The 24,271-nt window shown below is 31.0% G+C and overlaps 3 protein-coding genes across 4 annotated transcripts; 2 read left to right on the top strand and 1 right to left on the bottom strand.

Annotated features, from left to right (window-relative positions):
• The first annotated feature begins 4,988 nt into the window (after positions 1-4,988).
• Positions 4,989-7,669, top strand: LOC119606725 (putative RNA polymerase II subunit B1 CTD phosphatase RPAP2 homolog). Its single transcript, XM_037960296.1, has 4 exons — positions 4,989-5,165; positions 5,229-5,343; positions 5,419-5,516; positions 7,325-7,669. The coding sequence occupies exons 1-4, from the start codon at positions 5,122-5,124 to the stop codon at positions 7,554-7,556; spliced, it is 489 nt and encodes a 162-aa protein (XP_037816224.1). The 5' UTR covers positions 4,989-5,121; the 3' UTR covers positions 7,557-7,669.
• LOC119606724 (FK506-binding protein 59) lies at positions 7,590-10,567 on the bottom strand. Of its 2 annotated transcripts, none has more exons than XM_037960293.1 (8): positions 10,242-10,567; positions 10,028-10,170; positions 9,841-9,961; positions 8,865-9,003; positions 8,538-8,797; positions 8,383-8,477; positions 8,063-8,311; positions 7,590-7,888 (listed from the first exon to the last, which is right to left on the bottom strand). In XM_037960293.1, exons 1-8 carry the CDS (start codon positions 10,438-10,440, stop codon positions 7,775-7,777), a joined length of 1,320 nt encoding a protein of 439 aa, XP_037816221.1. In that variant the 5' UTR covers positions 10,441-10,567; the 3' UTR covers positions 7,590-7,774. The 2 variants fall into 2 exon arrangements, with proteins under 2 accessions (XP_037816221.1, XP_037816220.1); XM_037960292.1 differs by having other exon boundaries at positions 7,590-7,891; positions 10,242-10,566.
• A 974-nt stretch (positions 10,568-11,541) lies between these two features.
• LOC119606716 lies at positions 11,542-21,985 on the top strand. The gene is made up of 3 exons (XM_037960277.1): positions 11,542-13,471; positions 18,720-19,199; positions 19,261-21,985. Exons 1-3 carry the CDS (start codon positions 12,710-12,712, stop codon positions 20,938-20,940), a joined length of 2,922 nt encoding a protein of 973 aa, XP_037816205.1. The 5' UTR covers positions 11,542-12,709; the 3' UTR covers positions 20,941-21,985.
• Positions 21,986-24,271: the final 2,286 nt, after the last annotated feature.

Below are 24,271 nucleotides of genomic sequence, written 5' to 3'. Positions count from 1 at the left end.
CATATGTACATACATACGTACATATATAAAATTCTAACGTTACCCAATAAACATCGATTCAAACCTGTGAATATTTTTGAAAATTTTCTTAACTAAATAATGTATTTTCCAAATTGTTTTCAAATTTTAAAGTTTAGCCTTTGAAATAAACATGATAATTTCAAAAAACGTCTAAAAAAATATAATGTGTGATATTTATAAAATTTTCAAAGTTTTGTTTTAATTGAACTTAGAAAAGTTTCTTTCAAAAAATAAATTATTTTAGAAAAATAAAAACAGAACATTTTTTCTACAGCAAGGGAGCGAAAAAACGTTAAATATAGGAGAAATAATCGGAGATATAAAAGAAAAATATGCTAAAATAAATGTATGAATGTTTTATTTTCAGGTGATGTAAAAAAATATATGAATTTTGCAATAGTTAGCATTATAATTAGGGTTTGAAATATGTATGAAAATAATAATAAAGAATACTTGAAATACGTTTGAAAATTTTTTTAGTTTGAAGCTTACCTCTAGCCTTTTTTTAAATTTGAAATACATTTGAAAAATACGTTTGATTTCTAACTGCCTTTTTGTTTGAGAAGGCCATAATTTTCCATTTGAAAACAAAAATTTTCAAATTTGTTCTCAAAGGCTATGTATGAAATTTGAATAGGTTTTCAAATACATATTTACATCATTTCAAAGGTTTTTGCTTATTGGGTACTGACTGACTGATTCATCATTGCACAGCCTAAACGGTTTTAGCTAAAGAGCTGAAATTTGGACAGGAGGTTGGTCTCCCACCAAATAGATTCACTAAGACGGGATTTTTGGAAATTCGAATGATTAGGGGGTTAAAAATGGTAAAAACGGGTAAATTCGGTAACCTCATATCTCCTAAACTATAAAAGACACAAAAACAGTTTAAAGCTTATCGTCATTCATTTAAAAAATAAGCGGACAGGTGTCTGGTACTTTTTTCAAATTCGGCTCCTTTGGGGAATAAACGGGTAGAAACTGTAATTTGGTACTTCTTTTGCACCCCATGTATCTTTTAAACCAGAGAACATTCAACAAATATTTTTGAATCCTTCATAACTTGACGAACAAATAAAAATATGAATTTAGTACTTTTTGGATATTCGGACGTTTAAGGGGTGAAAATTGTACCTATTTTTGGTACTTTTTTATAAAACATTGTTTTTGGTTTATTAACTTATACATATAAATACAAAATAACGGGCTCCCAATACGATGTTGCAACTGGTACTTTTTTGACTTAGAACTTAGAAACATGTAATTAAGCACTTGAGAATCTATAAAAGTGGACTTTTTGGTACTTTTTCGTTCTTCAAAAGGTACTTTTTGAGTTTTCTATTAAATTGAACATAGAAACATGAAATTATGCACGTAGAGCCTGGAGTAAATGAGAATCTATAAAATGGCCCTATTTGGTACTTTTTCGTTCTTTGACTGGTACTTTTTGAGCTTGCTACAAAATTTGAACCTCGAAACATGAAATTAAGCACTTAGAGCCTGGAGTAAATGAGAATCTATAAAATGGGAACTTTATCGTACTTCGACTGGTACTTTTTGAGTTTTCCATAAAATTAAACCTAGAAACATGAAAATAAATATGTAGAGCCCGGAGTAAATTATAATCTATAAAAAGGGACTTTTTAGTACTTTTTCGTTCTTTGACTGGTACTTTTTGAATTTTTTATAATATTGAACCTAGAAAAATGAAATTAAGAATGTACAGCCCGGATTAAGTGATAACATTTAAAAGCGGACTTTTTGGTACTTTTTCGTTCTTCGACTGGTACTTTTTGAATTTTTTATAATAGCCCGGATTAAGTGATAACATATAAAAGGGGACTTTTTGGAACTTTTTCGTCCTTCAACTGGTTCTATTTGAATTTTCTATTATAATGAACCTAAAAACATAAAACTAAGCAATCAGGGACTTGAGTGAATGAAAATTTAAACTGGAGTATTTCTGGTAATTTTTCGTTCTTTAACTGGTACTTTTTGAATTTTCTAAAATATTGAATATATAAACATAAAATTAAACACGCAGTATCCTAATTGAACGAAAATTTATCTCGCTTACGTCCATTTTGCAAAAAGGGCTCGATATCAATCGCAATCTCTATAGGCCATAATTGACCCTGCCCCCTTCATTAATTGATTTTAACATTTTTTACGTACTTAATAATACCATAATAAAACAATTTTTGTTAGAACGAAAATATGTAATGCAAATATGTATATGAAATCTTCTTGAGAAAATGACTTAAACGCACATAAATGGATTTCAAATGTCGATGTCGACGAAAAAAACATTTTTAGGAACCGAAACCTACATTTATGAAAAATAAAGTTATGAGGATCGGTCCGCCAATATAACCCTCTTACAGAAAATCAGTTTATAGCTAATACATCATTCCAAAAGTTATCATTATGATAGAATTATGGTAGAATTAAAAAAAATACTTTAAATCATACCCAATAAGCATTTTTGCTGGAATTAAAGTGTAAATCAAATTTAATTCCAGTCAAACATTCAATTTCCAAGGGTTGAAATATTATTATTGATCCAATTCCACATTTAAGTCCCTAATCCGAAAATCACGGTGACGTTGTTATTAATCTAATGATCTTATTAATCTAATGATCGGACACTTCCGAAATTTGCTTTTTAACGACATATGATTTGCCGAATATAACTCGTACTTCTTACTTAATTTAATCATAAATTACCGCTAAAATAGGAATAGTCTGCCTTTAGAGTTTCGAGTTTTCATACATTCTAATAATGTTTTCAAAGTGAAACTTTCGGAATATTTTTCAATCTCTTTGTGATCCCTTTAAATGATGTTGTTCTGGAAGAACTTTGACATCCATGTAAACATTTTGGGTAATAAATTGGGGGACTACCAATGAGGGGAGCGGAACCTCCCATATGAATTAAATACAAAAATTCGTTTATCTGGGAAACTAATAGAACTAAATTCTTTAAAATTTTGCACGAAGAACTTTAATATTCATCTGAACATTTTGGAGAAAAAAGGGCGGACTTTCATCTGGGGGGCTTGGAGCTCCCATATGAATTAAATAGAAAAATTCGTATATCTGAGAAACTATTAGAGCTAGAATTTCAATTTTTACTGAAGAACATTTAGAGAATAACGGGCGGACTTTCAATGGGGGGCTTGGCACTTCCCATATGAATTAAATACAAAATTTTGTATATCTGGGAAACTATTAGATTATTCGAAATTGCAATAATTTGCGTGGAATCTCCCATATGTAACAAATTGTATATCTGGAAAACCATAGTAGTTAGAATCATCAAAGTCGTTAAGTGGGTTTCTTATTTATATTGCTTTTAGGGTAGCACAGCACACTGGGTATAGCTTGTAAATAAACAAATAAAATATCTTTGTTTTTACGTTATTGATCATTTTCTTAATGCAAAATTTTTTAGAAACTGATTTTCTGCAAGATGTTTTATATGGAAGATAGGCTTAAATATCGGCAGATCCTAGTAAAACTTGGAGAAAGGATTTGTTTTTAATTTTTAAGAATTTTTTATTCATCCCTGCATAATTTCTCACACAACTTTTTAGCTTGCTCTGTTTTGTTGTTATAAACAATATATTTGCTTCCAAAATCCCACTTTCTGATCTCTCGGATTCCGTTTTTATTTAAAATCGTTGAAAAATTAAAAACTAAACGTAGTTGAAAACTTAGCCGGCTTACAGTCGATTTTAAGCCGCCGCCGACATATTTAATGTCAGTCGCCGCCACCGTTAATATTTGTCGGCGCAGGGCTCTGGCTGCCACATCATATTGTGTTAACATTAAAATAGTGAAAAGTTATAAATTAAATTATTCATAGAAATAACTGTAATAATGACCATTTTCTGCAGGAAAAACTTATATGGAGACAATTTTCTATATAACAAAGATTTTTCAGTAAAAGTGCCGGTTCAAATGAAAACTTTTCTGGGAAACTTGATTTTATATGTGAGAGAAAGAGATGGATATTTCTTTCTCTTTCTCTCGCACACAAAAATCAAAAGTTTCCCAAAAAAAAAGTTTTCCGTAAGAGTCAACAAATTTGATGTGGGGAATAATGTTGGTCCACATACGAAAACTTTAGTTGAGAAACTTTTTCTTAATTCTCTTTTAAAATTTACTTAATGTATACAAATATAAACTTTTCTTTCAGAAATTAGGTACGTGTTAATTGCATACTGAAAGAGAGATTAATGATATTTCTTTCTCTCTCACACAAAATCAAAAGTTTACCAAAAAGTATTTTCTAGTGTGGTGGCCCACTCTAACAGAAGCTAGAAGCCAAGCACTTGAAAATTGAAATTATTTTAGGATTTGTTTTCAATATTTAAGAATTTGACTGTGTGCCAAACGGCGGCAAAGTTCTATGGTAAAATAAAATTTTCTTATGGTGGAAAATATTATCACTTTTGCTGTGCCAAACGAAATCTTTTTGATTACATCAAATTTTGACAATTGTTACTAATTGCACAATAAAATCTGCATTTATTTTAATTAAAGTAGCTCTTTTATTGATTGTTTTATTATTGAAATAAATATCTACAATCACAAATGTATTATAAACTGAAATTATAAAATATTTAATTTTTTGTATTTTCAAATTTTTCTTTTCATTTGTCAAAAATTTATGTAGCCCTATGAGCTAGTAAAATTTTATTCACCTCATACCTATCAAAAATTTACATTTTCAAGTAAATTGTTACCGATTGGCACACACTCTTTATCAAATTAAAAAAAAAATAAATTTTGTACATTTTTTTATTTTTTTAAGTCCCTGCATAATTTCTCATACAACTTTTGTGCTTGCTCTGTTTTGTTGTTATAAACAATATATTTGCTTCCAAAATCCAACTTTTTTATCTCTCGGAATCCGTTTTTATTTAAAATTGTTGAAAATTTAAAAAATTAAACGTATTTGAAAACTTAGCCGGCTTACGGTCGATTTTAAGCCGCCTCCCCCGCCGTAATATTTGTCGGCGCAGGGCTCTACTTGCATCTCTGAATTTCGTATTTCATTTATTTTTGCAATTTGCCATTGAAAAGCAGTAAAAAATGAATAACAAAACCAATACTAAATCAAAAACTAAACAATTAAGGTCAGTTTAGTTTTGTTTAAATCGTAAAAACTTATTAATCTTATTGACTTTGTTTATATTTAGTAAAGAACAATTAATTGAAGCTATACGCAAGAAAAAAGAGTGCAATGCTCGTGCCCAGGCCATCGTGGAATCCCTGTTGGAACGTCATATAGCGGAAGAGGATTTCTTATTAAAGGTGCGCTTCTGTAAGTTTGTTTTGTTGTAAAAGTAATTATTTTATTTTTAATTTGTAAACATTTTGTAATTTTAGTTGAAAGACATTAATCAGTGTCACTATGAAGATGTAGTCGATGAAAGACATATTCTACAGTTTTGCTCATATCCTTTGTGTGGTGTTATTGTGGCAAAGTAAGTGTAAATTTATATAAAGAAACTGTTTATAAATCAAGAACATATCGAAACTTTCGATTCAAAATATTTTTTAAAATCTATTATTAAGGTTCTAAAAATCGACTTATGAACAATCGACTGTCGGCAGGGACGGACATAGAACATCCATATACTTTTTGTTACAAACGTAAATACATAATAACGTCAGTATAAAATCTTAATATTAAAAAATAATATTTTTGTTTTTTATTGCAATATTTCTAAAAACATATCTTTAACAAATATTAGAAAATAAAAAAAGTCGACATTTTGTTTCGACTATAGAGCTTTACCAGAATCTATTCAACATTATTTTCTAACAATCGAACATGTACCTATGAAAATTTTCTACTATTTGTAAGTAGAAATTTATCGAACATTTCTTTTTATAAAATTGTCGAAATTTGTATAAGAATTAGTTAAAAATAGGGTTTATAAACCGGTTAACCGGATAACCGAAAAACCGGTTTTTATTGCATATTTCGGTTTTTCGCAAACCGGTTTTTTTAAAACATTGGTTTTCGGTTAACCGGGTTATCCGGGTTTTAAGTCTCGGTTAACCGGTTCCAAAAAAAAACAAATTTTTGGTACAAAATTGTATGTTTTCTCTGATTTTTTATTGTGGTTTTTAAACATTTTGGATAGATAATTCTAAACATTATTTCCGTTTGTGCATATGAAAACAGACCTAAGATTGTTAAACAAATGTTATGTATATAAAATGGAGATTTACAATTTCAGATAATCAGGAAATTAGTAAAAAGTTGGCATTTAAACCAATAAAAAATTAACTATTTAAACAAATTCCAACCATTATATGAAGAAATTTGTTATTTATTAAGACGGATAAATAACATTGATGGTAAAATTCAGGATGCACTTACTTGTTTACTGCGTGAGTATAATAAAAATCGAGAAGTTTCACAAACGTTCTCAAAACGGACTTTATTTATCGAAACATAAGGATTGTTGTTGCCGTCCGAGAACTTATGCTGCTGGGGTTTTTCACAAACTGTAATGGCGCTTAGGTTGATTGACAGGAAGTCAGAATGACACCTGTCAATATTCCTAAGAGTCATTCACAGTAATTTGAACAACCACAGGCGTAGCGAGCGAAGGGAGGTCACTGTCTATGTCGAGACAGTCGTCGTCTACTTCCGTTCCCGATAAATCGTCGCGAGCCTTGATAGTTCTGGACATAATTTTTGCTATTGATATAGATGGATTATATATTCAAAGGTCAATTTATCCCTCCTATGGCAACTTCCATATACCTAACGAATCAATAATATCTTCAGATCTATATAAGTTTGTTTTCTTATGATATATTAATGTGCATATCTATACTAAAAAGTGCAAATATCTTATTAAGTAATTCATAATAATGACTTTTTCAACTAAATATTATAATATTTTAAAGATTTCCAAACATTTCGGTTAACCGGTTTAACCGGTTTTTTTATACTCGGTTAACCGACAAACCGGTTTTCTAGAAATGGTCAATTTTCGGTTAACCGAAAAACCGGTTTTTCCAAAAGTCGGTTTTTTATAAACACTAGTTAAAAATCGAAAATTTATAAAAAATTATTTAAAAATTTAAAATTTTTATTGAATATTTCTAAAAATTAAAAATTTTCTATAAAAAAAGAGAATATTAAAAATTTTCTATAAAAAAAAGAGAATATTAAAAATTTTCTATAAAACGACAAATTTTCAGAAAAAAAAACGATAATATAAAAAAATTCTCTATAAATAAACTTCTGAAATTCTAATATTTTTTTTTTCAGTGTACCCACTAAACAATATCAAATTTCCACAACAACTAATAAGGTGTATGATATAACCGATCGTAAAAAATTTTGCAGTACCCAGTGCTTTAAGGCCTCCGAATATATAAAATCACAAATGTTAACCAGTCCATTGTGGTTGAGGCATCAAGAAGTTATACCACAATTTAAATTGTTAAAAATCAAAGAAAATGAAACTATAGCAGAATTTGAAGCTTTAAAAATTAACTAAATAAATAAATATCAATTCAAAGGAGTATTTTTTAAATTATGTAATATTAGTTTTATTTTTTTATACTACATTGCAATAATTCATATTGAAATAAAAAATAATCAAATGTTGATGTTTAAAAACTAAATTATACCATTAAGAAGTTTCAAATGGAATCCCAATAATGTAAGTAATTATAATGGTATTACACTTGAAAATAAATTTGTATACCTAAATATTTAAATCATAACAATATTGTTATCACGTTCAAATGCACGATCAACTTCGCGTTTTGTATCCTCATCAGTCCATTCGCCACATTTGGAAAGAACATCAGTTTCGGCGGGTATGTCCTGCTGAAATATTTATAAAAGCAGAAAAACGAAAATAATAATCACCAGCGTAGTTTCTTTTAATTTCAATAATTTATTAAATAAATTCCAAACTAAATGATAAAATAATTTTAACTAATGTTTTTTTTTTTTTTAACTAAAAAACGTAGCTACATCACAAATACGATTTTATACCTCTTTATCGGCAGCTGCCAATTTGGTGAACATATTGGCATATATTTTCTTTTCCTTGTCATTGGCTTCTTTAATTTTATGTTTGCATATTTGTATTTGATTTTGAGCAGCCTTATTTGCGGGTTCCAATTCCAAGACCTTTTGGAAGTCTACTAAAGCATCTTTGTATTCATTTGTAGCCAAATTACATTGACCGCGACGGTAGAGAGCCTTTATATTGTTGGGTTCCAATTTTAAAGCTTCGTCACACTAGTTAAGTAAATGTTTGCAAAATATACACAACTTTTTATAAAATTATTGCACATTAAAGTAAAACTTACCGCATGTTTGCCTTCAAATTGTTCATTAGTCTTTTGATAGCACAAAGCCTGATTACTATAGGCTGCTACTCTTAATTTGTTACTTTCCTCATCATCTATTATAAGTTAAATTTATATTATTATATTTGTTTTAACATTTAATTTCCAAAACTTACTATTTTCATCATTTAAAATATTCACCGATTTCTTGTACATTTTAATGGCCAATGGATAGTTTTCCTTCTTGAAATATTTGGTACCCTTTTCTTTATAAATCTTGGCATGTTCAAAACGTTCTTCTTTCGTATATTTCCAATCGTCTACGACTCTTTCACAATCATTTAGTTTAATTGTATATTCTACGTTGGCATTTGGTGGTATATTAAATTGTTCATTACCCTTGGTACCAAAGGCATATTTTGACTTAATTTTAAATCTATTTGAAATGAATTGATATTTTCGATTAAAATTGTTATGCAAAATAGAATTATCGCATATCTTACCTGGAAACTTCACCAACAGCCATTTTTTCTATGGCTTTTTCAACACCCTCTATGAGACCAATGTCACTACCTTCGCCCAAATCAAATTCGACATCGCGGTCTTCGAAAACTTTCTCTTCATATTTACCGGTAATATGGGCTAAATGAAAAGAAAATCATTCATAGTTTGTTGATAATCTAGTCTAGTTATTACAGAACACAAAGAATCTTTGTATATAGTAACACATTAAAATATTCCAAATAAAAGTACTGTTCGGAAATGCACTGCACTGCAATTGATGAATAGTTTGCGATGCTGATACAAATAAACTGATCATGTTATGCATAGATTTTTGCTTTCGTTTAAAAACGTGTAAATGAATATAAATTCCATGAAACGAATTAAAATTATGATGCAAGTTTAGCAGCTTTTTCGCATCACAATTTCTGTGATGCATTTCCGAACAGATCCTAGTATTCTTCTAGGACGTTATTCCAAATAATGGTCTTAATATTCTTGACTAAAGATAATATCAAGTTAGAATGTCCTTCACATATGTATGTTGTATGTATAGCTAGTTTTATATAAATACGTAGAATATTTATAGAACTTATTATTTATAATAATTTTTAATATCCGTTATAAAAGTAAAAATGCTTTTCTGATCTTCTATCATATCCAAAAATTAAATTTAAGCTCAGCTTTAAAAAAATATATACTGTCAAAATATGTACAGCTATAATTTGTTTATGTGGGAACTATACCATGTCACAATTATGCTATCGATAACACTAACCTCACATAAACACATACTTATCATCACTAACAGTAAACATCACTTTCTAGAATACTCGTTACCAACACAAACAAAATAAAAAACAACCACAGAAAATTAATTAAAAATACAAAAAACCGCATGATAAAACAAAACCAAAACAAATGCTAAAATTTTTGGCTAACTTCAACCAATATTTAATGAATGAAAAATACTCTTACCTTTAACAAATGCACCTTCATTTGGTGTACGTTTTTTCTCGCTACTTTCCACAATAAAACGTTCAATGCTGCCATCACTATTAGGACTAATATCTTCGCCCATCCAACCCAACATTTCGAGCTTTTGGAAAAAGAGGAAAATAAATTCAATAAGCTTAAATCAACAACCATTATCTTCAGTAATTACCTCAAATATTAATGTTGAATTTGGTGGTATACTGGGTGGACTACCCGCTTCGCCATAAGCATAATTGGGGGCACAAATTAAATTACATTTTTCACCTAATTTCATAGTAGCCACCCCTAAATCAAAGGCCTTTATAACACTACCTAGAAAAATGAAATTGTTAGAATGAAATGAAATTGTTAGTAGAGAAAAATACTTTCGTTTTAAAACACACCTTTGCCCAAATTAAATTCAAATGGTTGTCCACGATCAACGCTGGAATCAAATATTGTACCATCGGTCAATTTGCCGGTATAATGGAGAGACACTTTACAACCATTGCCTGGAGTCTCAGTACCGGTGCCTTCTTTAAGAATTTCCTTTTTGACACCACCATCACCAGAAATATCCACAATTACTTCTCCAGCTGTCATTTTTACTTAATTTGTTTTATATTTGGCTGTTTTGTCAAAAAACGATGTAATCACTTGCACTTTTTGAACACAATTGATTATTGCACGAAGTGATATGGAACAAAATATTTTTTTACTAAAGATGTACAAGAAACGATAACTAAAGTTTGTGGTTAGAAAAGATATTGATGCAGGGTTGTATAAAAAGGGAGCTATATACGATGTATGAAAATTTTCTTTTGTTTGCCAAATTTATTTATTTTTTATCATTATTGAAAATGGAAAATTTAAAAAAGGAATAAGAGCAAAAACAATATTAATAAAAATAGTGATTGAGGTTTAAATCAAAGTCACTAATATATGTATATATTTATAATCTGAAACGCCAACTTTTAAATTAATTTAAAAGTTGGCGTGAAATTAATTTCGGGGAATCCAGTATTAGATATACCTCATTTGCTCCCGACAAAGACAGTTTACCAAAAAAAGTTAATATAAAAAATTAATGTTCGCATAAAATCAGTGCAGGTAATTTTGATTTGTTCCCTAATCTGCCTTAATGATGAGGGATCAAATCAAATATTGGTTTCTCTTTCCTTTGTTCTGCATATAAAATTTTGGGGTTACCATTTTATATGCAAAAAATTGCACTGAGGTTCCTTAAATCTGATATTAAAAGAGTGCAGGCAAATAATACTACGCCTCTGAGCGTACAACTAAAATGGCTATCAATTATCAAAAAAAAATATATACCTTATTATTAAAATATGTATTAAAAATATCTCTCACATTTAACCTTCAAGGTTGTATTTAGATACAACCCTGTTTATAATCTCTGGACAAAAATGTGCAATATAGTTTGTTTGTGGCAACATCTTACAATTGACAACTACTAGGTGTTGCCAGTTACCATTCTTCGAACGGTGATATGTCAAATCACACATGTAAAAAATGAGACATGTTGTCAAAACTCCATACAAAAAAAATTGACGAGTTTGACCCTGCAGTCACCTTAATAAATTCGTTTTACAAACCTCTGGCTGTTTATATCAAGAGTGGTTTGAAGGACACACAAACATGTGTATTTCATATAAGTTGGAATTGGTTTGAAGAACATGCAACCAAACTGATGAAAAACATCATATAAAAAAATGTTGATGGCCTATCATGCCGCTTGGTGAGCCACTTGTTTAAAATAAACTGAAAGAGTGGGAACATCATCATCATTGTAAATAGGAAAAAACAGTGGCAACATCATCATCTAACTGGCGAATGTCGAGTGAAATAAATTTTTACGATTTTCACGACGGAACAAATTAATTTAATAGAGAAAAAAGTGCAGCTTCAAAAAAATCATTTGAACAAAAAGAACGCATTAAAAAGTTAATGAAAATCGAATAGACAAAGTTTTCTGCAAATCTAAAACTGTAATAAACAAGAAATTAAAACCGCATACCACACACACAGCAAAGGAAAAAATTCAACGAGAAAAAAAATTGCAAAAAGAAAAAAATAAGTAGAAAAAGAAGTATAAACGAACACACAAGTTTTGGATCAACCATAAAAAAGAAGTCAGTGACAGCACAAAGGCAAATACAACAAATAACATAGACCGCTGCCGCAGCATAGACAGCAGCTGAGCAGAGCAGAACTATACATAACAACGAGTAAACACGAGTGGCGAGTAGCAATTTTTTCCTTTTTCTCTTATTGCTCTTCGTACGACTTTTTGTGATTATTTTATTTTTTATTTTTTTTGTGTGAAAACCTCTATATTACACGATACGGTATCGAAAGAAAAATACAAAAAAAGGCCAATGTGGTTATCAACCTGTTTATATAGTGACTGTTTACAAGATTTGAGAATATAAAAAATAATTTATATGAAAAATTTTAAATATCAAACCAACTTTTTAGGTTGGTTTTTAATGTGAAAAAGAAAAAAAAAAAAAAACAAACGGGGCTGAATTGAAAGTAACAGAAAGAAGTAAGAAGTACACGTAACGCCTCCGCCGTTGTCACTTTGACGCCAACGGTCATTTGCAACATAAGGCGTAATAGTGCGTCACAGTGATGCGGCATTGGTCAAAACAAACCAAATCCAAGCCCAGGAATATAACAAAAACCAACACCACTACTAAACTTTTATTAAACTATTGTATTCGTCGTTTCATTCGTGGAAAAGAAGTTACCATTTGTCGTTGAATTCTTTTATTGTTGTAATTTGCTTTTTTTGTTTTTTTTTGCAAAACCTTAACACCCGGTTGCAGTGTTGTGTCCAACTATAGCGATGATTAGCAAAAGCGATGTGATAATGTGGTTTAAAGCCCTAGAGAGCTATAAGAGAATCGACACCATGTGTACTCTACTCAATATGTGTCTACCGTTCGAGTTGCGCTTCTTGGGCACGTGTCTGGAGGAGTTGGGACGTCGTGACTCGCAGGAATTGCGTGGCATGGAGCTGAGAGCTAATAATCCGCAAGATCTGGCTACTGACATGATTGCATGCCAGAAAGGTGAACCAACAGATATTAAGGTGCGGCGAAAAATGGCCTTGTATTTGGCTTTAATACGAGCCTGTAATCGTACCAATGTTACGGAAATATTCCGTACGCTTGAATCATGGGGTGAACTTGATTTCTCCACCATGACTGATATTGACACTTTGAAGGAACTGCTGCTTGTTTATACTATGGCTGCCAATCATCCAGTTTTCGAATTTGAGCAACATTTAAAGTTTATGAAGATTTTCGAAAAAATTAAAGAGAATAAACTGGTGGCCGATAGCCCTTCGACAACGGCCTCACCGCCGCCACATTCACATACTTCGACACATCAGAGTGGTCATTTGGAACAGACGCTGCATATGACTCAACAACAGATGCAACAACATGTTGCACCACCGTCCCAACAGGATTTTATCCAACAACATGCTCTGCATGCTGCCATGCATCCCAGTGGCCAACATCATCAGTTGTTGGCTCCAACACCCATGCAAATGTTGCCACAGGGTACCATACCCTTAAACTATCCACAGAGTCATTTAGCAAAGGTAATATGAAAAAATCGTTATTTTAATACTTTTTAAATGTCATAATGACCGTTCATGTGGACCAGCACATGAGCAGTTTAAGGACTTTTTTTTGAAATGTTAACATTTTTTCTATCAAACAAAAGGAAGATAATTTAAGAAACTATCAATGAAAATAGTACAATAAAAGGGATCAGCTATTGTTAGATTATTAGATCAATTTTTTTGCGAATAAAACAATATTTTTATGGGTATCACAATCTTTTTGCTCTACATTCGATGTACATATACATATTTTCGTTTATTTGTATTTTCAAGAAAAACACCTGTTTCGATTTCCAGATCTTATTGTATAGTTTCATAATTGATATATGTACATATATGCCTAAATTAAGTTTAAGAGCAATTTATTATCATTCTCTATTATTTTTGAGTTCTCTTTATATTGTTTTTCTTTAAAAAAAAGGGAATATTGAAAAGTATTTCGCATGGAAAATAGTCCGATAACTTTATGTCATCCCATTTTATTTTAAGATTTTTGTAAATTTTAAATATTGGGAAACGTAAATATTTTCTAATTAGATTAATGAATTATAAATAAAGATCAAGGCAGTAGCGCTTAGCTTATTACATTATATATGTATATGTTGTGATAGTAAAACCACCCATTTGTTTCTATAATAGATTGATATTCGTGATGTCATTAACCAGTCCTGGAATAGGATTGTATATACGCAGTCTAACGGGGCATTGATCATTTAGGACCTTGGACAGTAAATGAGATAATGCAGGTTGTGCGAAGACGAGGAGGAAGTAGAGACGATCGAGCATATAATTTGCCACTGTCCTATGATACAGGATCTCAGGCTGAAATAGCTAGGGAATAGGTTCCATGGCGAACTGGGGTAAATTGCGGGACGTAACCCTCGCACTCTACTAAGTTTTGTCATGGAAATTAGTCACTTCGTTGACTGAGCTATATATATTTTCTCTTTCATTTATTCTTAGTTTAGGGCAATGACTTAGTAAATCTTCTAGGTTGTATTCCCTTGGGAAATAGACCTGTTTCCACTCATTTATCCCTTTACCTATCGTCTTCATTCTTGTCTTGTTGTAGTGTTTTGTTTCTCTGACTTTGAATCGTCTAAACCTAAATCTATTGGGTGTATAATTAAAAAATGAACAACAGACGGCGTTTCTTTTCAATGCGATTTTTATCTTTAGTAACTAAATCACTTGCTGAATATTAAAGTGTATATATGAAAGTATTATTTGCTTCCAAAAGTCCAATTTTGTGCAGGATTTATCCAAAAGCAGAAAAATTGAGTAGCATATGTTATGAAGCCTTACACATAGAAAGATGTTTTTGGCCTAGTTCAAAATACTGCTTGAACGCTATAAAATAAAATATTTTTTATTCTCTATAAAGAAATCCAAAAATAATCTATAGATCATGACGATTACTAGTTAAATTTCTAAGTTATTTTGAAAATTGTTTACAGCTTTTAAAATTATATCCAAAACTTGAGGATTCATAAAAAATTCATTTTACATTTTATTTGAGTGCAATTTTAAACATTTTCCAATTACGAAGGTTACATTTTTGATAATAATTTTAAATTATTAAATATTTTCATATTAGTACCTATCATAATATGTTTATGATAAAGTTGTGCTAGAAAAATTTACATTTATTTGTGCCCAATTTCATATACATACAGTGGGCGACAAAACAATGGAAACTTTTTCTAAATTTTCAAAAATGGACTCAAAACCCAAAACTTTATTAAAAATTTAAATTTTTTTTAGAATTTCTTTTGTATATATCCTTATTTACTCAAATTAATAAAAATCTATGAAAATAATTAAATTTAAATTAAATTTTGAAAAAATAAAAAAAGAATAAAGTATTTGGTTTTCTGTTACTGACAAAACAATGGAAACTTTGGTATTATCGTAACAAAAACGGTCAGAACTTGTCAGTAACTCAGAATATGGTTGGGTATACTTTACTTTGTATCGGCAATGCATTGAAACAATTATTGAATCAAAAATTTCATTCGAAAAATTTAGCTATTCCCTTATAATCGCATCCTAAAAATCGGCCTTCCAATTACATCTAGAAGGACGATTTGTAAGTCCATATCTTCGAACTACTGTTTCCCATAGATTTTCTATGGGGTTGAGATATAGTGAATAAGCAGGCCACTTTAATACAGATATAACTTTCGAGTCTAAACACTCAATTGCAACTCAAAAGTTGTCTTTTAGGTTCACTGTCGTTTTTAAATCTCAAAACTACGGACCTAGTTTCCACAGCGGAGGAATACTTTATGTTTTTTTAATGGATCTCTACCTTATACAATACATAGTATTTTTTATAATTGAATTCGACCAATACCTTTCCCTGAAGAACAGTTCTATACTATAATTTTGCCACCGCTGAACTTAATATTCTACTGGTCCAGTACCCCTTTGTCCCCTTTGGCCACCTTACAAATGTCCTCTAAAACTGAATTTGGACACGTCAAAAAGAAGTTCATTATTTCATATTGATTCGACCAGTTTATCTTGTCATTGGCAAAGAGTAGACGAGTAAAACGATTCTTTCTAAAACGAAGAGATTTTCTTACAGGACGACTGCAACCAAGACCAGTCTTATTTTCCATGTGACTGACCATACGAGTACTAATTTCGAACTTTATATTAATAACTACCCCAGAGGAGTAATTTTTTGGAATTTTTTGAATGCTATTGTCATTAAATAATCCTGTATTAGAGCAGTTTTACGAGGTTTTCAACCCATATGTTGAGTTTTCACTGTATCTTTCTCATGATTCTCATTCATTAAACTTATTCATATAAAAAATTAATTTTGCTAAAAAACTCAAAAAAAAAAAAAAAAAAAAACAGTAAATCACGATGCTTTTTACACAGTTATTTTGCATATTTTTTTAGTAATAGTCTTCCTTTCTGTAACAGTTCAAAAGTTTCCAATGTTTTGTTTGTTTTGTCGACCACTGTATATTTCTCATTTCGAACTTACATTTTTTTAAAATAATTTAAAAATTTTCGAAATTTTTTCATATTTTCAATGTAGTAACTGAATACAAGCATTTTGTGATGTGTTCGAAAGTTCGAAATTATATTCGAAAATATTTTACAGCTTTTAAAATGATGTCCAAATACAGAAGATTGATAAAGATAGCATTTTACATTTATTTGAGTCTAATTTTATACATTTTTCCAATTTCTAAATAAATATTTTAGAAAATAATAAAAAATTAAAAATTGTAAATAATTTTAAAATATTTTCCAAATTTTTGTTATATGTTCGAAAATTCGAAGTTATATTTACAACTTTTAAAATGATGTCCAGATTCAGAATATTGAGATTATTTTTTCGAACTTAAAAATTTCATAAATTTTAAACTCTTCTCCAAAATATATCAGCTTTTAATACAGTGCGACCTCGATTTTCCATGATGGTCGGGACCGGAAGCGTTCTGTATAATCGATTTTCCCGGTTAATTGAGTGTCAATTTTGGCTAATTTTTTAAAAGATATTTTTATTAATAGTAAATTAATATGAACATATTTTTATAAAAACTAAATAATTCAATGATTTTATATTCGTACATGTTTCAAAAATATAAAAAAATAATTTGTCAGAAAACGGTAAACAGTAGATAAGGATTTCATGTTATGTAGCTTCTAAAAATAATCATGTAATGTTTTTCTAATTGTGCATAGTTGTTAAAAAATAATAGAATTCTGTTTATAATCACGGATAATAGAGGTAGTCACGGTTAAACGATGCACAAAAATTTAAGTCAATCCAAAATAAAATTAAGTCGATGCAAAAAAAATATTTTTCCATCCCGGATAATTGATGTTGGCGAATAATCGAATGACGGATAATCAAGGTCCTACTATACTTTAATACTTTTTATACCCACCATCAAAAAAGATGGGGGGTATATTGGTTTTGTCATTCCGTTTGTAACACATCGAAATATTGGTCATAGACCCACAAAAGTATATATATTCTGGGTCCTCATTAAATTCTAAGACGATCTAGCCATGTCTGTCCATCTGTCCGTCCGTCTGTCTGTCTGTCTGTCTGTCAGTCTGTCTGTTGAAAGCACGATAGAGTCCGAATGGAAAGAGCTAGAGGGTTGAAATTTCACATAAATATTTCTTATATGTAAGGTTTGTTTGGTATTGAAAATGGGCAATATCGGTCCACGTTTTCTGATAGCCCCATACAAGTGGCCCCTCGAAAAGCAGCTTTAACAGTCATAACTTGTTTAAAAATACGAATAAAGCGATGAAATTCGACATAAAAAAGTTTCTTATGATCCAAAATCACTATGCAAAATTTTATGAGGATCGGTCCATAATTGACCCTACCCCCCATATAAGGTCCCCTTCAGAAAATGACTTTAACGCCCATTACTGACTTAAAAATACTAGTATATAGATGAAATTCGACATAAGTAAGTTTCATACGAGTCAAAATCTATCTAAAAAATTTTATGAGGATCGGTCCATGATTGACCCTACCCCCCATATAAGGTCCTTTCAGAGAATGACTGCAACGCTAATTAATGGCTTAAAAATAAGAGTGTAGCGATGAAATTCGACACAAATAAATTTAATATGAACCAAATTCTGTCTACCAAATTTTATGAGGATCGACCCATAATTGACCCTACCCCCCTATATAAGGTCCCCTTCAGAAAATTACTTTAACGCTTATAACTGGCCTAAAAATACAAGTAAAACGAGGTTTGATGGTGGGTATATAAGATTCGGCATAGCCGAATATAACACTCTTACTTGTTTATTCATACGATCGATCTATAAATAGCAATTATTCAAGGATAAATGCAAGGTTAGATTTTGTCATGCATATTAAAAAAAAAAAAATGTAAACGGACTTGAGACATGTTAACATAAACAAAACAGGCTTTTTAAATACAACTTTATATATGCAACCAAAAAAATTGTTAACTAGTTTTCATCCCTTGCTGTACTGCGTAGAGTTTGCCAATATGATCGTTTAACTGAAAAAATACATTAATTCTTACGTATGCAAAAGATTTCAATAGTTTTCGATATGTATAAATATAAAAAAAATATTTTTTAAAGAAAATGTTTCTTCTATATTCGTAGATTTTTTAAATTTAAACAATTTTTAAACTACTATTTTTAATAGAATTGGACCATTTCAATTTGATAATTAATTTATTTTCTCTTTTTACAGTTAATACCCACTGCTGATGGGCAATCCCTACAACATCAAATAACAACTGTCGATGGAATACCACACATGATTTCCTCAAACATCACCATTCCAGATACCAGCAATGCCGCCGCCGCCATACTAACACATCCCAATGCTGCCTCGTGGGCAATGCGTCAATATCATCAGCCACCACCACAAACAGCAGGCAATCAACAACAAATGATGGATCATCCACCACAGGCCTCCTCGCCGATGTTAAGTCAACAATCGTCACCGGCTAGTAGTCGGGCAACAAGTCCAAATCGTACATCGTCATGTGACAGTGGAATGCAGACAACACAGCAGCAGCAACAGAATAATACACAAGTCCGTAATATGCAAAGAATTGGACAGACATCGTTAAAGAATATAAGACGTCCATCGGCTGAAACAACGCCACCACCACCCATGATGGCTAATGAGTTGATAATGCCACAGAATATGAAACAAATACAAGAGGTAAGTTTGAAAAAGCTTTAAATGAGTTTATTTTTTATTTTTCTATGGGATTTTCTTAAAGGTGGTTATGAATAACGATGGCAGTGGAAATCAATTACAAAATTTAATACGCAATGGCTATACAAGATCTGGTAATCACCCACGGATAAAGTCCGGTACCTATATACCACCACATCAACAGCAGCAGCAGCAACAACAGCAGTCGCCAGTTAATCAACAACATTATCAAGGTTCATTTGCCGTTAATACCGGCCTCTCATTTGCCATGCAAAATATGTCAATGTCATCATCCGATATGTCTTCATCTGGACACCATAGTATGGATGGTAGTGGCGGTACTATGATGAGCATGAATTCAAATAAAAGTACTGGCAGTGATTCTGGTTCATCGATTGGCTCTTCTGGGGAAATATCACCACCCGAAACTCCCACTCTAATGATGAATAATATGACAAATTCCGCCATGAGAATGTCGGCCAGCAGTGGTGATATCCAACAGACACAACAGCAACAGCAGCCAACACAAAAACATCACCAGCCTTCCCAACTGAGCTATAACAAACAATTGGGTCTAACCCGTTTGAATGGCCGCTCCGACAAATTGCTGTCTTCAAATGCGGCAGGTGGAGGAGGAGGCGGTGGCAACAATGTAATGACCACTAGCACGCTTATTTATGCTCAGCCCCAGCAGCAGCAACAGCAACAGCAACAGCCGTCAAATCAACAAGCCATTTATGCTAATGAAATGTTAATGGGTGGTGGTGGCTCCACAAATGTCATGCAAACTTCATTGACCAATAATAACGCCGCTGGCAGTCCAGCCAATGTGGTCTCGAGCAATAACAATATGGTGGGCAACAATACCGTACTCATTAGTTCCCCCAGTGCTGGCGGTGCTACATTGGGAAATGTCATTTCAACAAACTCGGTGATACTACAACCTCACCAGCAACAATACAATGCAACGTATCCTTATCATGCCGCCGCAGCAGCAGCTGCTGCCCAACATTTAGCCGCCACCTCAGCCAGACCACCCCTAATGACACATAATCCCGGAATGGCTCCACCACCACACAACACTTTCCGTCTGCCGGGTTTTCAGTTGCCGCCCAATGGTGGTGAGCTCTTGTATCCAGCTTATCATCCGGCCGGCGGCATAACATTTCTATCGGGTGCAGCACCGCCCGGAGCTCCCCCCGTAGCGCTGAGAACGACCAACAGTGGAGCAGCTGTTGTTAGTACACAGGCTGTAAGTCAACCGCCAACACCACAACAAGTACCACCGCCACCACAGCAACTGCAGCAGAGCACACCGGCAGCGACAGTCATTGCTTCTCCCTACACATCGCTAACGACGGTGGGTTTGGCCAACAAACCGTTGTCCTGCTACAATTGTGGCTCGCAAACTCACAGTGGCCGTGAATGTCAGGAGGCCTCTATGGAGGATGTAACGCGTAGCGCCATTTACAAATTAGACTATTCACAAGCGGCCACGGGAGCGGGCGCGGGGACACCAACAGCTGCCACTACACCTGCCAATCAACAACAACAGCCACCACAACAGCAACTAGCTGGTAATAATAGTGCGTCTGACTCAACGATAACCAACGCACACAGCCAACAACAGAAAACACACGACAGCAGTGCTGTGCAATCAATTTCAGCGGTAACAGCCTCAGCAGTTGTGGCGTCATCGTCAGCGACGTCCATGGCTGCTACAGCGACAGCGGGAGCAAAATGAAGCATAAAACGAGAATAGTAGTGAGTTTCATTCATTTAAAAATTAAACAAAGCAAAAAACAAACAAACAAAAAAGTCGTGTTCAACGATCAGAAGACGTAAGACTATATAATATTATATATATAAATAATTGTTGTTAGGTTTAAACTGGGTTTAAGCGTAAGGTGTTGTAATTTTAACAAGAAAACAAAAAATCAAAAAACAGAAAAAAAACAAAAAAAAATTATATACATACATATAAAATAATTAGAAACAACTGTGTTTATTAAGGTAAATTTATTGACAATGTTTTTGTTTTTCCTATTATAGTTTCATTAAAAGAATTTTAAATTTCTTATGATAAAAACATAATTTCAAAAACTTCTTTACATATACACATTTTAATTTATTATTAGTTTTTCATTATTATTTTTTTTAATTTTGGCAAAATGTTTTCCTATTTTTTTGTATACAAAAAAATTGTAAATTTTTTTATAATAAAGTATAGAACTTTTAAAAAACAACAATAACCTAATGTGGCTATAAAACAAACATACAAGTCAATTTTAAAGGCCATAACTGAATTAACAATATTTTTGTACAATATTAAAAACTGCTGCAACTATTTTTCTTGCCCCTCCAAACACCCCTTATTAGTTTGTATAGCTCTGTCTGTTTATTGAAATTTTTATTAAGTAGAAGTTCAAATATATATTGCAGTAGTAATAGGGATTTTTGTTTATTTTGTTTTTTGAACAGCTATTAGAACAAATCCTTAAAAAATTATTGACATTATAACGTTTTATTTATATATTTTAATTAGTACTTTAATTAATAGTAATTTCAAAATTGAAATTATATTTGTATAAAAAAGCAAACAAATTATTTTATTTAAAACTTTTTTTTTAGAATTGTGTGGCTTATGTTAATGTCATATTTTCATCTATACTTTTTATAACAAAAATATTTCCAAAATTTGATTTTTATTATTTGCTGTATATTAAGTATAAATAAAAAGATTATATAAAAATTTGTTGAAAAAAAAAATTCCAAAACAAATTACGGAACTCCAAAATTAAAAAATCATTCTGGCAAATTCCGGCTATTGTTTAATTGGTAGATATAAAATATTTTTTTTTATGAAAACTGGGTCAATTATTTAAAGCATATTTAGTACTGTTAAATTGCAATATTTTAAAACTAATAACATATTTTACATTCAAAAACTTTTGAAATTAAACTTGTTCACTCTTTAGCAAATACTTTTGCTTGTTTTAGTTAGTTTTTTTTTTGTTGAAGTACCAGATTTATTAGGCAAATTTTTTACCATTTCTTTGTTTTATATTTTTCATAAACATAAGATTTTATTTATTAAGAACCTTTTTTTTTGATAGTTTCTTTTTGATTTGCTTAAACCTTGCAATTTGTTTAACAAACTTCTCTTTCAAAACTGCTCAATCAATAAGTTTTTCTAAAGTTTAGCTGCAACCGAAAATGGTAATCCCCCCAAGTGAAGTGAAATTTAAACGATTTAAAAACCAAACATTAATTTGAAGAATGCTTCAAAAAATTTCATGCGTAAATGATTGTCTTAGAGAAAAGCAACAAACGTAAAGTGAAATAAATAAGTAGATCTTCTCTATCAAAACTGTTCAAAATACATACGTATGTATGTTTTTCTAAAGTGAAATTTGAACGAAACGAAATAAATCCAACATAAATGAAACGTTTAAAGAATGTTTCTCAAAGAAGAGATATAAACTGCAAACATTTTCTATTGCGGAAGTCTTTCGTTTGAATCTTTTACGCAAGATTGCGGATGTGTACTAATTCTTTTAACCGATCGGGAAACCCTGACCTCTTGCAGACTCGCAAAAGAGACTTCTAGATGACTGGAAGTGAGCAACTTTTTTCAATTTTCCCTTTCAAAACAGCTTGATCTAAGTTTTTCAAAAGTTAAGCTGAAACTGAAAATGAAAATTTGTTTATATTCAAAATAATATCCAAAAGAAAAGTGGAGGGAGGATGAAACGAGTGCACATCCACTCGGAGACCATAAGGTCTATAGTGGTTCCCTTCAAAGAGTGAATATCCAAAGACAGAGAAACAAAAGCACGAAGACTAGAAAGAAACTAGAAATATAATAATACCGGTCATTTTTACAACGCAGTCGTGGGGTTTTCAGTTTCGTAACTGTATTCGATCGATTATTCTGCACTTAATTGAAACTTCTATTTATCACTCATGAGAGAGTTTGAGTTGAATTTTGGCAAAGACACAAAAGCAAAATGCCCTCCTATGAGTATACGTAAATATCTGAAGTAATGTACGAAAAATGTTAACTCTTTTATAATATAATCTTTAAGGATTCACAATAAGTAGATTTCTCTTTTATTTGTGGACAATTTATCATATTTTTCAATTTTGAACTTAAAATTTGTTTAAATAATTTCGAAATTTTTAAGCATTCCAATTTTTAAGCTTCAGAATATTTGATTTTGGAGGTATGTTCGAAAATTCGAACTTTCTAAGTTATGTTCGAAAAAATGTTCGAAACTTTTACAATAAACCTTTAATCATGAGGATTTATAAAAATATGGAAAATTTCTTACTTTTTTCAATTTCGAACTTAAAAATGTTGAATAAAATTTGAAAAATTTCTAGGATTTTATAGTATTTTCCATGTAATTTCTGAATATAAGCTTTTTGGAACATGTTCGAAAATTCGAAATTATGTTCGAAGAAATTTCAATTCTTTTATAATAATCTCTAAATCATGAGGATTCAAAAAATTAGAATTTTACTTTTATATGAGGCCAAATTTTTTAATTATTTTCAATTTCGAAATAAAAAATGTTGAACAAAATTTGAATCTTTGTCTTTGTATTAATAGTATTTTCCATATAGTTTCTGAAAATAACCTTTACGGAATATATTCGAAAATTCGAAATTGAATTCGAACATTCAAAATTATGTTCGAAAATGTTTTAAAGCTTTTAAAATAATCTCTAAATCATGAGGTTTCATAAAAATATAATTTTTGTGTGTCGATTATGGATGGCAGCCAAACTTCAGTTGAGTTGCCAGCAGTCAATGCAACTGACATAAAACTTGGTATTATGAACGGCAACTTTCGTTAGTTGCCAAATAGTTATCGATATTGTGTCATCTGCGGTTATTTTGATAGACTAGCGACTTAAAAATGTAATCAAACCATTTGTTGGCAAACTTCTTACTATTTTAAATTTCGAATTTGAACATGTTTAAATATATTGAAAAAAAATCTTAACAAGTTAGTTTCTTTCTCTTTAAGAGAAAAAAATCGTTTTAAGTTTTAAGAAAAAAACTTAATT

The sequence above is a fragment of the Lucilia sericata genome, unplaced genomic scaffold (assembly GCF_015586225.1).
Source record: "Lucilia sericata isolate MDLA Ls3-8-SP2 unplaced genomic scaffold, ASM1558622v1 Contig000616F_arrow, whole genome shotgun sequence".
NCBI lineage: Eukaryota > Metazoa > Arthropoda > Insecta > Diptera > Calliphoridae > Lucilia > Lucilia sericata.
Note: the sequence above shows the minus strand (reverse complement) of the source record. Positions and strands in the feature narration are given on the sequence as shown.

Excerpts from the sequence above, each read along its gene's own strand:
- LOC119606725 (XM_037960296.1), top strand. The coding sequence starts at position 5,122 with ATGAATAACAAAACCAATACTAAATCAAAAACTAAACAATTAAG. Across the intron at positions 5,166-5,228 it reads TCAAAAACTAAACAATTAAG|TAAAGAACAATTAATTGAAG; the intron begins GTCAGTTTAGTT and ends GTTTATATTTAG. Across the intron at positions 5,517-7,324 it reads TGTGGTGTTATTGTGGCAAA|TGTACCCACTAAACAATATC; the intron begins GTAAGTGTAAAT and ends TTTTTTTTTCAG.
- LOC119606724 (XM_037960292.1), bottom strand. The coding sequence starts at position 10,440 with ATGACAGCTGGAGAAGTAATTGTGGATATTTCTGGTGATGGTGGTGTC. Across the intron at positions 10,171-10,241 it reads TGAATTTAATTTGGGCAAAG|GTAGTGTTATAAAGGCCTTT; the intron begins GTGTGTTTTAAA and ends TCATTTTTCTAG. Across the intron at positions 8,798-8,864 it reads GCTGTTGGTGAAGTTTCCAG|ATTTAAAATTAAGTCAAAAT; the intron begins GTAAGATATGCG and ends CATTTCAAATAG.
- LOC119606716 (XM_037960277.1), top strand. The coding sequence starts at position 12,710 with ATGATTAGCAAAAGCGATGTGATAATGTGGTTTAAAGCCCTAGAGAGC. Across the intron at positions 13,472-18,719 it reads CACAGAGTCATTTAGCAAAG|TTAATACCCACTGCTGATGG; the intron begins GTAATATGAAAA and ends CTCTTTTTACAG. Across the intron at positions 19,200-19,260 it reads ATATGAAACAAATACAAGAG|GTGGTTATGAATAACGATGG; the intron begins GTAAGTTTGAAA and ends ATTTTCTTAAAG.